Below are 15128 nucleotides of genomic sequence, written 5' to 3' on the forward strand. Positions count from 1 at the left end.
CCAAACAATCTATAGGAAAAGAAAAGAACTCATATTTATATGCTCCCTCAAACCAGTGCCTTTGAGAATGTAAAAAGGAAGTAAACAGTCAAACCACAGAGAAAAAGTAATTTTCTTTCTTTTTTTTTTTGCTTAATTAAATTTTAAGCATAATTGATAAATAAAAATCATTTACCAGGGATTCTGAATATTCTTTCTAAATTGACTAAATTTTAATGTGAGCTTCCTCTAAATTATAGAAACATTTCTTTTTGTTAAGGCCAAACCTCCAGAAATTCTGCTAGCTTTGTCTAACTTCTTAAAGACAGAGTGGCAAAAATCTACTCAAGTGAGAAATTCATGGATAGTTGTTTATGACCTATTATTAATTCAGTATAGAAACCCACATATTTTGGCTAAGATACTGAGTCCCTTAAATAAACTGTGGAGTCTGGAGAGAGTTTAAAACAGTAGCAGTTTAGAAGTTTAAAATAATAGTAATTTTAAAAACCAGTGTGATTTTTTTTTTTCCAGCAAAAATACAAGCATCAGAAACCACACCCTGAAGATAAATATATTTGGGGACACACACATATGCTTTCCAAGCGGCACAGTGGTAAAGAATCTGCCTGCCCGTGCAGGAAACACAAGAGACACCAGTCTAATCCCTGGGTGGGATGATCCTCTGGAAAAGGAAACGGCAACCCACTGCAGTATTCTTACCTGAAAAATTCCATGGACAGAGGAGCCTGACAGGCTACAGTCCATGGGGTCACAGAGAGTCAGACATGACTGAGCTCACACGTATGCATGTATTCCACTTAAGTATGTTTCTTTTTAAAACCTCTCTTTGGATAAAGTGGATGTAGAACGCTACTTTTAGAATGGAAAATGCATTTACTGCTCTGTCTCTGCTCAGATTTACTTCCCATGTTTTCGGGATTCAGGCCCATGTTAACTTAGCAGGAAAAAGTTACTTGTGCCTGCTGAAATTCTCCTTACTTACACAAAGTAGATGTTAGTAAGCTGGGGAAGAAGATTCATGTATTTCCTGCTAATTCCATAGAGAACATGTATCTTTATTAATGTTAATGGTGGAGGCCTCTCATTATGTTATAGAATAATCTGCTTTAGCAAAGGTTTTTCTCCTTAAGAACTTCATAACATTTAAAGGTTAATATGTTAGGTAAAGAACAATATCTTAAGATAAGCGTTTTTATTACAGGACATGATGGGATGGTTTTTATTAAATTATGTGATGATTTGAATGGGGAGGAAGAAGTGCATCGCTTCTTTGCCCTCAACTTTAATGCCTTTAATCAAATAATGACCTTCTGGAAAATAGTTAATTTTCAGCATTTGGAAAGATCAATACCACTTTGCCACCAAAAAATGGCCCAGACGATGAAATTTGATGTATTTAAAGTATCATTTCACCCTTTTAACCTCGTAAATAATTGAAAATGCTTCCAGTATTGCTTTGCTGCTCTTTTGTTTCTCACTGTTCAAAGTGTTATGATTGTTCTCACACACACACAAAAAAGTTAGATGGTGGTGTGTGAAGGAAGGATGCAGGCTTCACACCCCCATCAGACCTGTGTGTGTCTCTGTGTCGGGGTGCGGAAGAAGTAGTACGTTTCAACACTATATTTGAGGCAGTGCGTATAAAACATAAAAAGTGTGAAAATGTCCCTTCTTGAACATTCAGGGAGTGGTTTAAAACGTCATTAGTCACTTTGCATCTTTTGTGATACCTTTAAGCCTTTATAGGGTAAAAGATTCAGTAGTTCTGACAATTAGAACTCACCCCTCCCTTACAGAACATTGATATGAAATTACCCTCCAGAGCAGACAGCTTTGTAAATTAAAAAAAAAAAAAAAAATTGCCCTCTGTTAGCATGTTTGTGGGCAGATTAAAAACTGTCTTCATTAGCATAAGTAACACTTACAGATTCTTTTAAAAGTAGAAAATTATTTGCTGAATGATAAATTGCTAGCTCTGTAGTTAGTTGTTGTTGAAAATGTACTCATTCAAAATGCCTGGTGTAGTTTAGTCTACAATACTGAAATTTTTTTGTGTGAGAAGTACTATTTAATGGATTATGTACTTAATCCTATTCCTACTACTTGCCAAAATGTAATTCATGCTTTCCACTAAAATGTATCAAATACCTCCCTATTTAGATTGATTTCTTTTAATATCATATATTATTATACTATACGCCCCAGAGATCAGAACAAAATACTTCTGCAAATAACACATAAAAGATGAGGGTGAGGGGTAGGGAATAAATACAGACTATAAAATGTTTTCCTTTTTAGAACACAAATTACCTGTTTTTTTTTTTTTAATGTATTTTTCCTTCTTAGTTGCAGTGAGAATTATTTGTCATTTTCTTTCTCTTTTTATAGCTCTTAAGTTTAAAACGTATATGTACATGACAACAATATATACATATCCTTGTACTAAGTGACTTTTTTTCCTTAGAGAACACGAAAGTCTCTTTCCCCCTGGAAAACTAGTTGTGTTCCGTGCTCCTGACTGTCACAGACCCGGCCTTGCGAGGGGTCTCTTTTCATGTATGTGAGGCTCCCTAGGTACAATAAATTCATTTGTGAAAGGAGGTTGCTTTCCTGACTCGGTGAAAAATCATTGCGTACTCCTTACCCATTAAAATGGTAGAAGGGAATTGTCTTGAATTAACTGTTCTAAAAAGAGCAGAATGGAAATCAGAGATTGAGTTTGGGTGGAAATCAGCAGCTGAGAGATGAAGGTGCCAGGATTTTTATTTCAGTGTGGTACAACAAGATTCTGTCGGTAAAGCACATCATTAGAATATTGAGTTCAGAACTGCTAATTTTTCCTTTAAAATGAGCATACAGTCATGTGTTTCATGGACCATGATAAATTGCCATTGTGTTGTCATTGAATTTGTTTTGCTTTTTTTCAGTAGTGCGTTGGCAGTCGTTCCGCATTTTCTCTTTTCCTTTTTTTTTTTTTTGCCCCTTTACCCTCCCCAAATCTTCCATGTCTTTCATAGATTCCCTAAACCAAAACCAGTCCAAAGAATGTTATTGATTTCATGCTGTCTGAGGTTTAGCATCTTCTGTACCAGTTTCTTGCTTACGGTGGCAAGACATTTACAGATGGTTCTTGGTTCCTATAAAGTACATAACAGTATTTCCTTTGTGGCAGATGGATTTAAGACTTTTAGTTCTCAATAAATGTAGGTTTACAATACATAACTTTACACGATTTGTGTTGTATATAACAGGTTTGAACATATTATCTCAGAATTCATCTGCATGGCATTTTCAGCTTGTTTAGGGTCCATGCCAGTTTTTTTAAGTAATAGGGGGAGTGCTGTGATTGATAGCAACAGCTCAAGGCGTGATTTTGAATAGAAACAAAGGGTTTAGAACAGAAGGTGTCAAATTAAACTTTGTCAGTTTGAAAAGTAGGAACATCCTGAAAGTTTGACTAATTTATTTACATGTGGCTACTGTTTATATTTTGCCCTCTTTATATGCAGTGTAATGTTGCTTGGCAAATTTACTACATTTAAAGTTTAGGTTGTTCCTTGTGCCCTTTTAGTTTTCTGAGAATAGATCGGTCTCATTATTTTAAGGCTGTTAGTCTCCTGTCTTTTCTACTGTTCAGAACAGTTGTGATCTAATTTAATTGTCACAGCAGTTCCCTACCCCTCTTACAATATTTCAAGTCCCAGAGACCTGGCTTAAAACGTAATTATGTTCACATTTTGCAGCAAAGTGCTTGCATTTTATTCACCATCTCTCCTCCACCCAGTAAATCTATACATGTATCATTTTAAAAGAACCAATATAGTACTTAGGGAAATCATTATTTTTATTTGCCACATGTTACCTATATTCTGACATATATTGTCTTCCCAAGTGTATTTGTTCAACAGTATCGTTTATGGAAAAGTGACCTCAGGACAGGTATTGGGGAATTAGAAAGCGTTTGGTGCTTCTCATCACTTCCTGCAAAACATAGACCAGATTACTGTCATCATCTTGATCGATAGGATTTGAGGGAGTCAGAATATTCTAAGGTATTTAAATGGAATCATAGTAAATTAATCTTCTTTTTGCCAGTGTAAATTGGGAATGAGCCAGCTGATTTCTCTGCTGACAAAGAACTAGCCTGTCAGAATGTCTGTTTTCCATTATTTGTTGAGAACGACACATATCAAGAGAAAAGCACGCTGCCCCTCCCCCATCTTTGTTTTTTGGACTACCCTTGTAGAACTAACAGTTCCCAGCTGCACCGTTAAATATTTTTCTAAGAAGCATCTGATTTCAGTCTCTTAAAATCGTGTCTCTTGAAAGGCTAGCGGAGACATGCTTCAGATTTACAATTCATCACATTATTTTTAGATAAGGAATTAGAAGTATTATTTAAGGGCAAAGGTTAATAACAAACTACTGGAAATGTTATGTTAGTCATGGGCAATTAATAAAAATAAGAATCTGTCTTATAAGTATAGAGACACAGAAGTGACAATATGAGCAAAATATTTGTTGAATAAGTCAAGGCTCTTTTTCTGAAATATTTGTGAAACCAGCATGAGTGTGATTGTTTGGGAATTAGCTATCATTATTAGCCATTTTAAAAGAACTAATGATTTTCCTTTCCAAAGAACATCTGTGATCCACATGTTTTTTTCCCCCCACATATATCCAAGTGCTAACTGATATCTGCATTACTTTAAAAAGTTTCTAAAAGGATTAAAAAAATTATTGGAGTGCTTTAGCTTTCTTCAAGAAGATTTTCTTACATGAATTGTTCTTAATTTAACTTTTATCAATTTTTGGTTACAAGCATTTATTTCTTAAAAAAAAAAAAAAAAGACTTATATGCTCAGTGTTTAGCACTTATTACAAGAGTATAATCCTAGGTAAGTAAAGAAAAAAAGAATATATTCTTGATGAACCTTCTAGCATCTCTTGAAAGGTAAATAAAATTGTAGTGGTTTTCTGTATATAGGCATGGGGCCCTGTCAGTTGCCACAGCTAAAGAAGAGACGAGGAGGGGGCAGGGGTGTAATCTTAACCAGAGTTAATAGTCAAGCCTTCCTTCAGGAAGACAGATCTAAAACTTGCCTCGCATCAAAATATAGAAGTGAAGAATAAAGCAATAACTTTTGATGTAGGAAAGTATAAAATATTTCCATGGCTCAATCCAGACAGCAAATATTTGTCAGCAGGAGCTAAACAAACATTTCCAGGGCAGCCTATGCAAGTGGGTCTCAAATATTTCAAATACTCAAATTGTAGTTAATGTTGCATTCATAGATAAGAGCAAAAATGTGACCTATGGTCTGATTGTGGAAAGAAGCCTACAGCTGCCATGGTTAGAAGAGAAGCATGTTCAGTGGCGCCGTCGTCATGGTTCTTTTTTATTGAGCTAATATTCTTTCTGGTAAACTTTCAGTTTACCGCCTGTTCTGTTATCCTGGGATCATGCACGTGGCGGCATCAAGTGAGTGCACAATTGCATGACTGTCCCTAGGAATGCACGTGGCTAAATGGTGTGTGGAGTGGAGAATCAGAGGCCCTGGCTTCAGTTAGGGTCAGTAGGGCTCATGGGGTTTAGCAGCTGTCACCCTTGGCTGGGTGGTCGGTGGGTCTCGGGAAGCTAGTGTATGAGTCTCCAGCTATTCTTTAAAATCTCTCAGGCTGTTTGGGGGCTTCTTATTAGAGTTAGCAGACAATTTCTCCCGTGGTTCACGTTGGAAAAGAAAGGATAAGTCATGCCATGTTCTGATCTCACCCTAAAGTCATGTAAAAGGCAACTCCCCTTGGCCAATTCTAAAAATCAGATACTAACCTGTCCTCTTTGCATTCCCATCCAACTAGTTTCTAAGGAACCCCGTTGTTTTGGGTCAGTTTCCCTAAAGCAGAGGCTAAGATAAGGAATCCGAGGCCCCTGATCTGGTGAGGGACCCGGCAGGAGATCAGGAGGATAAGAAAGCGGAGGCAAGTCCAGGAAGGACGTGGCCTCAGGAAAAGCCTGCATTCACAGCCCGGCGGCGAGCAGGCGGGAGGGGCACGCCTGGAGAGCTGAGGGTGGAGGGCGCGGTCCGTGGGCCGGTGGGCGGGAGGGCGGGCCGGCCGGTCGGCCGCCGCTGGAGGAGAGGGACCATGAGGAGGCAGAGGAGCAGCAGCCGGCGTCCCGGTGAGCTGGCCTGCAGACGCTTCTCTGGAGCGCGGTTCGGAGCTGAGAGCGGGAGCAGGTGTAGGCGGCCCTCCCCTCTGCCTCCGCGCCCTGCTGCTCAGTACCCACGTGGCGGCCGAGACAAGAAGGTTTGAGATGGTGGTTAAAGAACGGGAGACAGTGCACACTCGTTGGAACACTCTTTTTCTTTTAGTTTTTATGGGAGCATAGTTGCCTTACGATGGTGAGTTCCTACTGTACAGAAAGTGAATCAGCTCTATGCGTACATAATCCCCCCCACCCCACCCCTTTTTCTTGGATTTCCTTCCCATTTAGGTTTCACCACAGAGCATCAAGTAGAGTTTCTGGTGCTACACAGTAGGTGCTCATTAGTCAGCCTACTTTATACATAGTATTCAGTTCACTTCAGTCGCTCAGGCGTGTCCGACTCTTTGCAACCCCATGGACTGCAGCACACCAGGTCTCCCTGTCCATCACCAACTCCTGGAGTCCACCCAAACCCATGTCCATCGAGTCGGTAATGCCATCCAACCATCCCATCCTTTGTCATCTCCTTCTTCTCCTGCCCTCAGTCTTGCCCAGCATCAGGGTCTCTTCCAATGAGTCAGCTCTTCACATCAGGTGGCCAAAGTATTGGAGTTTCAGCTTCAACATCAGTCCTTCCAGTGAACACCCACGACTGATTTCTTTTAGGATGGACTGGTTGGATCTCCTTGCAGTCCAAGGGACTCTCAAGAGTCTTCTCCAACACCACAGTTCAAAAGCATCAATTCTTCGGAGCTCAGCTTTATAGTCCAACTCACACATCCATACATGACCACTGGAAAAACCATAACCTTGACTAGATGGACCTTTGTTGACAAAGTAATGTCTCTGCTTTTTAATATGCTGTCTAGGTTGGTCATAACTTTCCTTCCAAGGAGTAAGTGTGTTTTAATTTCATGGCTGCAATCACCATCTGCAGTGATTTTGGAGCCCAGAAAAATAAAGTCAGCCACTGTTTCCACTGTTTCCCCATCTATTTGCCATGAAGTGATGGGACTGGATGCCATGATCTTAGTTTTCTGAATGTTGAGCTTTAAGCCAGGTTTTTCAGTCTCCTCTTTCACTTTCATCAAGAGGTTCTTTAGTTCTTCACTTTCTGCCATAAGGGTGGTATCATCTGCATATCTGAGGTTATTGATATTTCTCCCAGCAATCTTGATTCCAGCTTGTGCTTCATCCAGCCCAGCGCCTATTACTTGTGTGTGTATATCAGTCCCACTGTCCCACGTTCGACCACTCAGTTCATGATTAAGGATCTCGGGATCAGAAACCGGGCCTTGGAGTGCAGCAGATACACTCAGGTTTTGGCTCTCAGTGACCATCGTCTCCCCCGGCCCAGGGATTCTATTAAACTGCTTACCTGATGAACCACGTGTGTGCACAGCTGCAGGCAGGACTCTGAGGTGTCTTTCTGGAAAGTTCTGTGTTGGAGAATTCTTCTGATACTCATTCTAACATAAAGCCTTACCTTGGATGACATTCTTGCTCACACAACTGCACACATCCTTTCTCTCCCTTTTCTACACATACACACATACATTGACACAAACAAAAATATTCACAGAATTGCCTTTTTAATGCAAAAATTATAAACTTAGGGAATCCTTTTGGGAAAATTATTCTAAAAACCTATCCCAGCCCTTTGTAAATAGTATCTTCAGAATCTCATATGGCCATTCATAGGACCAGAAGCACACTCAGCCTTTCTCCTTGGGCACATTCTGCAGTCTAGGGTAAATGGGTCTTGCCTTTGGAGTCTGAAAAATAGAGCCCTCCTTTAAGATGCAAATCTGAATTGTGTATTAAAAAACAGAACCTGCCTCCTCTTCGATAATCCCACCTATTCTCTTTTAACAGGTTAAAAAAAAAATTTAAGCATATTGGGAGTGTTTTGAGCTGAGAAAAAGTTAACTGCACAGGGTCCTTCCTTTTTACTTCCTAATGGGAACGGTCAGCTCCCCACCCGCCCCCTCTTGGACCTGAACTGACCTGCTAATGCCCTTGTCTCTAAGGGGTGGCTGTGTGAGCTGTTACGCTGGAAAGAAGACCCTTCTCCAGAAAATAGGACCCTGTGGGAGAACCTCTCCATGATCCGAAGGTTCCTCAGCCTCCCCCAGCCAGAACGCGATGCCATCTACGAACAGGAGAGCAACGCGGTGCATCACCACGGCGACCGGCCACCGCACATCATCCACGTGCCCACCGAGCAGATTCAGGTTCGTGCACGTTGGCCGCTGCAGTAGAGCATGCGGTAAACAGACGCTTAAAGGTGACAGGGAAAGGGGCATTTCTCTTCTTTCCGCCAGTCTGAACATAGGCTTCTGAGCAAGAGATGACAGTACCCTGCCATCTCGGTCAGGGGGCAAAGAAGGAGCTGGGTTTTCCAACACGTGTGCTGTGTTCCTCTCCGCTCCCCGCCCCCCAACCCCTCCCCGGCCGGCAGGAACCCCCTTCCACTGTTCTTTGGCAAGCCAGTCTTCATTAGAACTGTGTGAGAGCTTAATCTATTTTGTCATATTTAAAGTGACAGTCGATCAGTCGTGTCCAACCCTTTACGACCCCATAGACTATACAGTCCATGGAATTCTCCAGGCCGGAATACTGGAGTGGGCAGCCTGTCCCTTCTCCAGGGGATCTTCCCAACCCAGGGATCGAACCCAGGTCTCCTGCATTGCAGGCAGATTCTTTACCAGCTGAGCCACAGGGAAAGCCCAAGAATACTGGAGTGGGTAGACCTTCCCTCGGAGAAGGCAATGGCACCCCACTCCAGTACTGTTGCCTGGAAAATCCCATGGACCGAGGAGCCTGGTGGGCTACAGTCCATGCGGTCCCTAAGAGTCAGACAGGACTGAGTGACTTCACTTTCACTTTCCACTTTCATGCATTGGAGAAGGAAATGGCAACCCACTCCAGCGTTCTTGCCTGGAGAATCCCAGGGACGGGGGAGCCTGGTGGGCTGCCGTCTATGGGATCGCACAGAGTCGGACACGACTGAAGCGACTTAGCAGCAGCAATAGCAGCCTTTCCCTTCTCCAGGGGATCTTCCCAACCCAGGGATCAAGCCCAGGTCTCCTGCACTGCAGGTGGATTCTTTACCAGCTGAGCCACCAGGGAAGCCCAAGAATACTGGAGTGGGCAGCCTATCCCTTCTCCAGGGGATCTTCCTGACCCAGGAATCGAACTCACATTGCTCCCACATTGCAGCAAAATTTGAATTTTTAGACACACCACCTATTTTTTAATGAACACCGATCCTGTCCCCGAGGACAGCATGACTGCTGTTTCCACAGAGGAAGTTTGTAGGATCACAATTGCATACGTTGGATTCTGTCCTAGAGAGAGGAGGGGACGGAAACCAAATTGGCATCTGGCTTCCGACTCCCCACCCTGGCTTCACTTTAGGTCTGTCTGTCGCCGCAGGCTCAGTGAGCACTGGTTAGGGGTGAGTCACGTCTGTCTGGTTTTCCATTAGAGCTCCTCTCCTACCACCCTTAGGCAAGGAGAGTCTAGAGGCATTGGGCCCCGTGGCTGGTACTGCTCCACAGGTGAGCAGGCACAGGTTAGCCAGCCAGAGGGGGACACACAGAAGGTTGGTGCTGAGACCTGCTCCCTGGTCGGGATGCTCAGCCTTGGAAAGGCCATGCTAACAGTGGTGTTGGCCAAATACACTGCGCCCACAGGGTCAGCCTCAGACTCCCCTAAATTACTCCCTTCCAAAACCTGGGACCTGTCTCCATTCATCCACTGAGTGGATCCACTGAATTCATCCCCAGTTCATTTAGATGGGGACCGTCTGGGCCCAGCTAGTTGTTGACCTCAATTACTTAGGAAACCTGTTGGAATTGAACGTGAGCTGTACTAATTATTTCTGTTACATCCAAAGGGATGCTTTTAGTTTTCCCCTTTAAGGGAAAATGCCATTGCTTTCCCGAGTCTTAAAATTCTACACTCTCTTTGGTGAATCACCTGCATTATTTCTTGTTATTGCTGTGTGTGTCTGTGGGGGCATGGAGATGGGGGGAGTGGTGATACTCACACACAACAAAAATAAGGTTATCCATCCACTAAGAAAAAGAATCCTTGAGTATATGTTAAAGATAAATTAAGAAAGAGAATCCCTTAGGATATCAAGCACTAAAATAATCATGAAAGCCTGAAAAATGTACTGTTTAGCAAAAACAAAAAAAGATAAGTAAAAAAAAAAAAGTACTTGTTTGAAAATGTAAATTGTTTTTAATAAAATTGCTTCTTAGGGGGATTAAGGAAATGCTTAGGGCACAATATAAACGTTCTAATATTTTAGGCTTCCTTAGGTTTATTTCCTTTGTTGATAAGAATCCTGGAGCTGGAGTGTGTGTGTCACACATTTGTTATGTGTAATTGTGTATGGAAAATTACAGCACATATACAAATTATGAAAAAGTGTCTATATACACTAAATTTAAATCCTGATTACATCTGAACTTAGTATAGACAGAACAATTTGCTAGCCGTTGTGGAGTGAATGAAACCTTTATTTTTCGGTAAGAAAAAATCTTGCAGTGTCAGCCCAGTGCAATTCAGTAAGAAATGTGTGTCTGTTAGATTGAAACTGTCTGGTAGGAAATTCACAAACGTGAGAATCTCAGAAACTCTCTGGTTTCACAAGAGCTAATGGCTTCCTTCATAGCTCAGCTGGTAAAGAATCCACCTACAATGCAGGAGACTCGGGTTCGATCCCTCGGTAGGGACGATCCCCTGGAGAAGGGAAAGGCTGCCCACTCCAGTATTCTGGCCTGGAGAATTCCACGGACTGTATAGTCCATGGGATCGCAAAGAGTCGGACATGGCTGAGCGGCTTTCACTTTGAATGCTGTAGAAGAGCAGAGGCTTCCCCGTTTTACTTGGAACGTAAGACCTTGTAAGCCAGGGCCACGTTTTAGCCATCTGCTGCAATGGGACGAAATATATTTCCTTCCCAGTGTGTCCACAGCTCACCTTCCTAAACTGCCTTTGGCACAGTTCACTTCTCCGTCTTCATTTAAAATTCTCATTAATTACTGAAATCACAATATGCTGTCCTCACGTCAGAGGCATATCCTCCTGGTGAATGTGGCTCACACTTTCAGAGTGCAGAGTTTCAGCCGTGCAAGTAAGCCAGCATGACCTCTGACGAAGAAGCCCAGGAGCCACCCTGACCCTCCCCGGTCCTCCCTTCCTAGCGATCGTTCTGACCTTCTTCCCGGTGCCGTGGGCCGTTCAGCTGGCCTGCGTTTGTGTCCGGCACCCGTCCCCACCTTCCGATCCCGGCAGGTCATGTGCTCGCTCCTTCCAGGCTCTTGTGTGCCGCGCGCGAGGCCGCATGCGCAGTGCCTAGGTGTTGCGCAGGAGCTGGGCATGCGCAATGACCAGGCGTTGCGCAGGGACCGAGCACGTGCAGTGGCCAGGCACGTGCAGTGGCTAGGCTCGCGGGGCCGGGCACGTGCGGCGCCGCTGATCTTGTGCCGCTGTCTCCCCGCAGCCGCCGCAGGCGCCCCCGCAGCCACAGCCTGCACCGCCCCCCGCGCCGGCACAGGCGCCGCCGCCCCCAACCGGGCCCCGGCTTCCCGCGCGGCAGCAGCCCGCGGCCGCGCCGGCCGAGGCGGAGGATGAGAGCCGGCCGAAGGCGCGGCCGCGGACCAAGATCTCGGTGGAGGCGCTGGGCATCCTGCAGAGCTTCATGCAGGACGTGGGGCTGCACCCGGACGAGGAGGCCATCCAGACGCTGTCGGCGCAGCTGGACCTGCCGCAGCATACCGTCATCAAGTTCTTCCAGAACCAGCGCTACCACCTCAAGCACCACGGCCGGCTGAAGGACCACGCGGGCCTGGAGGTGGACGTGGCCGACTACAAGGACGACGAGCTGCTGCAGGACCCAGATGAGGGTGCCCCGGGCGCGGGCGCGAGCCCGCTCTTCGCGGTGAAGCTCGAGGACGAGCCGGCGGCCGACGGCAGCACGGACGCGAGCGCCGACGCTAGGGACTGAGCTGCAGGCCCCCATCAGCGCCCCCCGGCCGGGGGGTCCGCCCCGCGCGACACTCGCGCTCCGCTCCGCCGTTCAGCCGGGGGAATCGTCAGAAACTTGCACAAACGGGAACGTCGAGAAAGGCTGATACTGACTGCACTAAACGTTTTCCTCTCTCTTTTACAAACTGCTTGGCAGCCCCAGGTGAAGCATCGGATTGTTTGGTATTAAAAATGGAAAATTTGTGTTCACGGAACACACCCGGGTGTGTGTACCCGTAAGCATGATAACCAGTGATTTTTTTTTTTTTAATTTTATAATTATTATTTTGGAGCCTCAAAACAAGCATTATAACTTCTGTGATTATCATTTCCTTCCTTTATTTCTGTAACACTTCACACTTATCTTTGGAAACTCGCCCCTTGTTTTAAAAAAGAAAAAGAGTTTGTTACTCTATTGTATGTTGCAAAAGAACTATAGACTGTGGAATGCAGTTTAAAGATGACATATGCCAACAAATGCCTTGTATTATATGGCACTGCCGTAATTCAAATTTGTTTTTATTTTGGAAATAAAAGTTCACTGTAATTTTTTTCATTCTCATTGTTACAAGATTTTTTAAAAAATGAAAAGAAAATGTGAAACACAATTTAGTCCTCATTATTTATTTGTAGATCCTGCAGCATCATGTTGTAATTAATTTTTGGAAGTTTCCGTTAAATGTAATATTGCTTCTCTTGTTACCATACTGGTTCTTTTCTATTTATAAATGTATTTTGATGGGCAGTAAAACAAAGTGTCTTAAAAGTTTTAAATAGATAAAATGTGCTTTACACAGTTGCCTATAAAAAGTGCTCTATGTTATCCAAGCAATTCATACTATAAGCTTCACTCTTATTGTTGTATGCAATTTTTACTATCATGCAAATAAGCTTAGGTTAATAAAACTAATAGATCACCTTAGAAAATTATGCAATTAATGTGAAAATAATTGATGTTTGCAACGTGTCTTCCTTTGGTTTACAATCAATTTTAAAGCTACATCTGTATAAAATTTCTGTATAAAGGTGTTATTTCTTTTTTATGAGTTTATGGCTATGAAAACACCAGCTATTTTGTTACAGCTGGCTGTTTTTATAAGTGTATCACAATTTTCTTTATGCAGAAATGTTCTGATTAGGAGTGGTTATTGACTGTAACTACACAATTAAAATTGTTTGTATGGTATGACATGGTAGGGTTTGTCTGCTTATGTGAAGTAACACAGAGTCCAAGATGGCCCTCTCAGTAAGATGCATGTTAAAACTTTCTTGACATTTTACAGATCTGAAAAAGAGCAATTTAAAAGTCACTTGAAACACTGTAAATTTAAATCCCGAACACATGCTCATTTTTTAAGTTAAACAGTGAAGACGATAATCTGTTTTTGGTTGACGTTTTACTTGATCAGGAAGATGGTCAAAAGACCCACCAACAAAGACATCAATTCAGGCTCCAGCAGATATGCACTTAGAATAGATTCATCTGCACTCACTTCACAATATGCCCTCCATGGCAACACTTTTTTAAAGCTGGTGTATATACATTTTTAAAGGCCATTAAAAGTAACATAAGTAGGGGGAAGAAATGGACCTTCTGTCCAAGAACTCCTTAGTAAGTGCTGTATTTTTTTTTTTTTTTTGAGTTGTAAATGAAATACAAGTTAATAACTCTGAGCTCATTTGGTTGTATATGTCATAACTACAAGAACTCCATGAAGAAGATAAGAATAACAAATCTGGAATTTAAACATGCACTTCAAAATTCTTGCAGCGTAAAGCTCAGTAAACTCCAGGATATGAAGTGAGGTGTGCTAATGTTCATGTAAAGGATAGGGCCAGTGTTGCAGTTTTTGGTTCTTTTTGTTCACATTCACTATATTTTCCTGCTGCTTTTTTAAGATTTCCTACTTGTTAGGGGGTGTTTGGGTTCCTTTGGTTCTGAAATCACCCACTCTCTTCCTGCCTCTTTTCCCTGGACCCTGATGAGCTCATCAGAGGGCAACTGGACTCCTCTGATGCCAAACTTAAATGGGATCATAGAAAACTCCCAATTCGATTTTCAAAGTTACTGTCTACTTTTGAAGCACAGTTGAACTACTTCAGAGGCAGCTGGTTTGCTGTAAACTTAAAATTATGTCAAAAAAGTTATCACGACTTTGTATTAAATGAGAAAACACCTTTAAACATTCTAGCTTATTACTAGGGTTCAGAAAATCATTTTAGCAAAATAATTTTGAGTTCAAATGGAAACAAGATTTCATATATTTTTAAAAAATAGGGTAAATAAATATGCTATGAAATTTAAAGGAAAACAACCTATCTTCTCCGACTTTAAAGGGAAAAGCTAGAGTGGAGAGTAGTGTTTTTTTTTTGTTTTTTTGTGTTTTTTTTTAACATGAGCACAACACTTAATAAAAGGAGTCAAAGATGTAATACCTTTTTAAGGGGAATTTGGGTTGCAAATAAGATTTTTTTCTTTCCCACTAACCTCTTAACTTCTTTGAAAATACATTTTCAGTAAATTGAAGAGTGTGTATAAGAAATCAACATGACAATAAAATTCTCAGACTCTTTTTAACTCATGTAGCAGCATCTTGCTAATATATTTTAAACCAAAAAAAAAAAAAAAGCACATATCAATATACAACGTTGGTCATGATGGAGTGAGCAAAATTGTTCTTCGGGAAGATGGTACATTTTGCAAGAGGTTTGAGGAAACTTCCAGGTTGCTTCCCGGGTGTCATTTATCCCTCCCACCAGTCCCAGTGTTGCCAGAGGCTGTGATAGAATTCCTTGCACAAGCTTCCTTGTGTCCAAGTATTTCAGAAGCTTTTAAAAGCTGGGCATGGCTTGGCACTCTGTGCTGGTAAGGCCTTAG

General features: G+C 42.4%; 1 protein-coding gene across 5 annotated transcripts in view; it reads left to right on the forward strand.

Moving 5' to 3' along the window:
- SATB1 (SATB homeobox 1) overlaps positions 1–13439 on the forward strand; it is a 101008-nt gene extending 87569 nt beyond the window's left edge. For all 5 annotated transcript variants that reach the window (XM_061167248.1, XM_061167249.1, XM_061167250.1 and 2 more), the window contains 2 exons: positions 8239–8442; positions 11727–13439. In XM_061167248.1, coding sequence (XP_061023231.1) covers positions 8239–8442; positions 11727–12230 — 708 coding nt within the window. In that variant the 3' untranslated portion in view covers positions 12231–13439. The remainder of the gene's footprint in view (positions 1–8238; positions 8443–11726) is intronic.
- The last annotated feature ends 1689 nt before the right edge of the window (positions 13440–15128 follow it).

Source organism: Dama dama, chromosome 19, assembly GCF_033118175.1.
Source record: "Dama dama isolate Ldn47 chromosome 19, ASM3311817v1, whole genome shotgun sequence".
Classification (NCBI taxonomy): domain Eukaryota; kingdom Metazoa; phylum Chordata; class Mammalia; order Artiodactyla; family Cervidae; genus Dama; species Dama dama.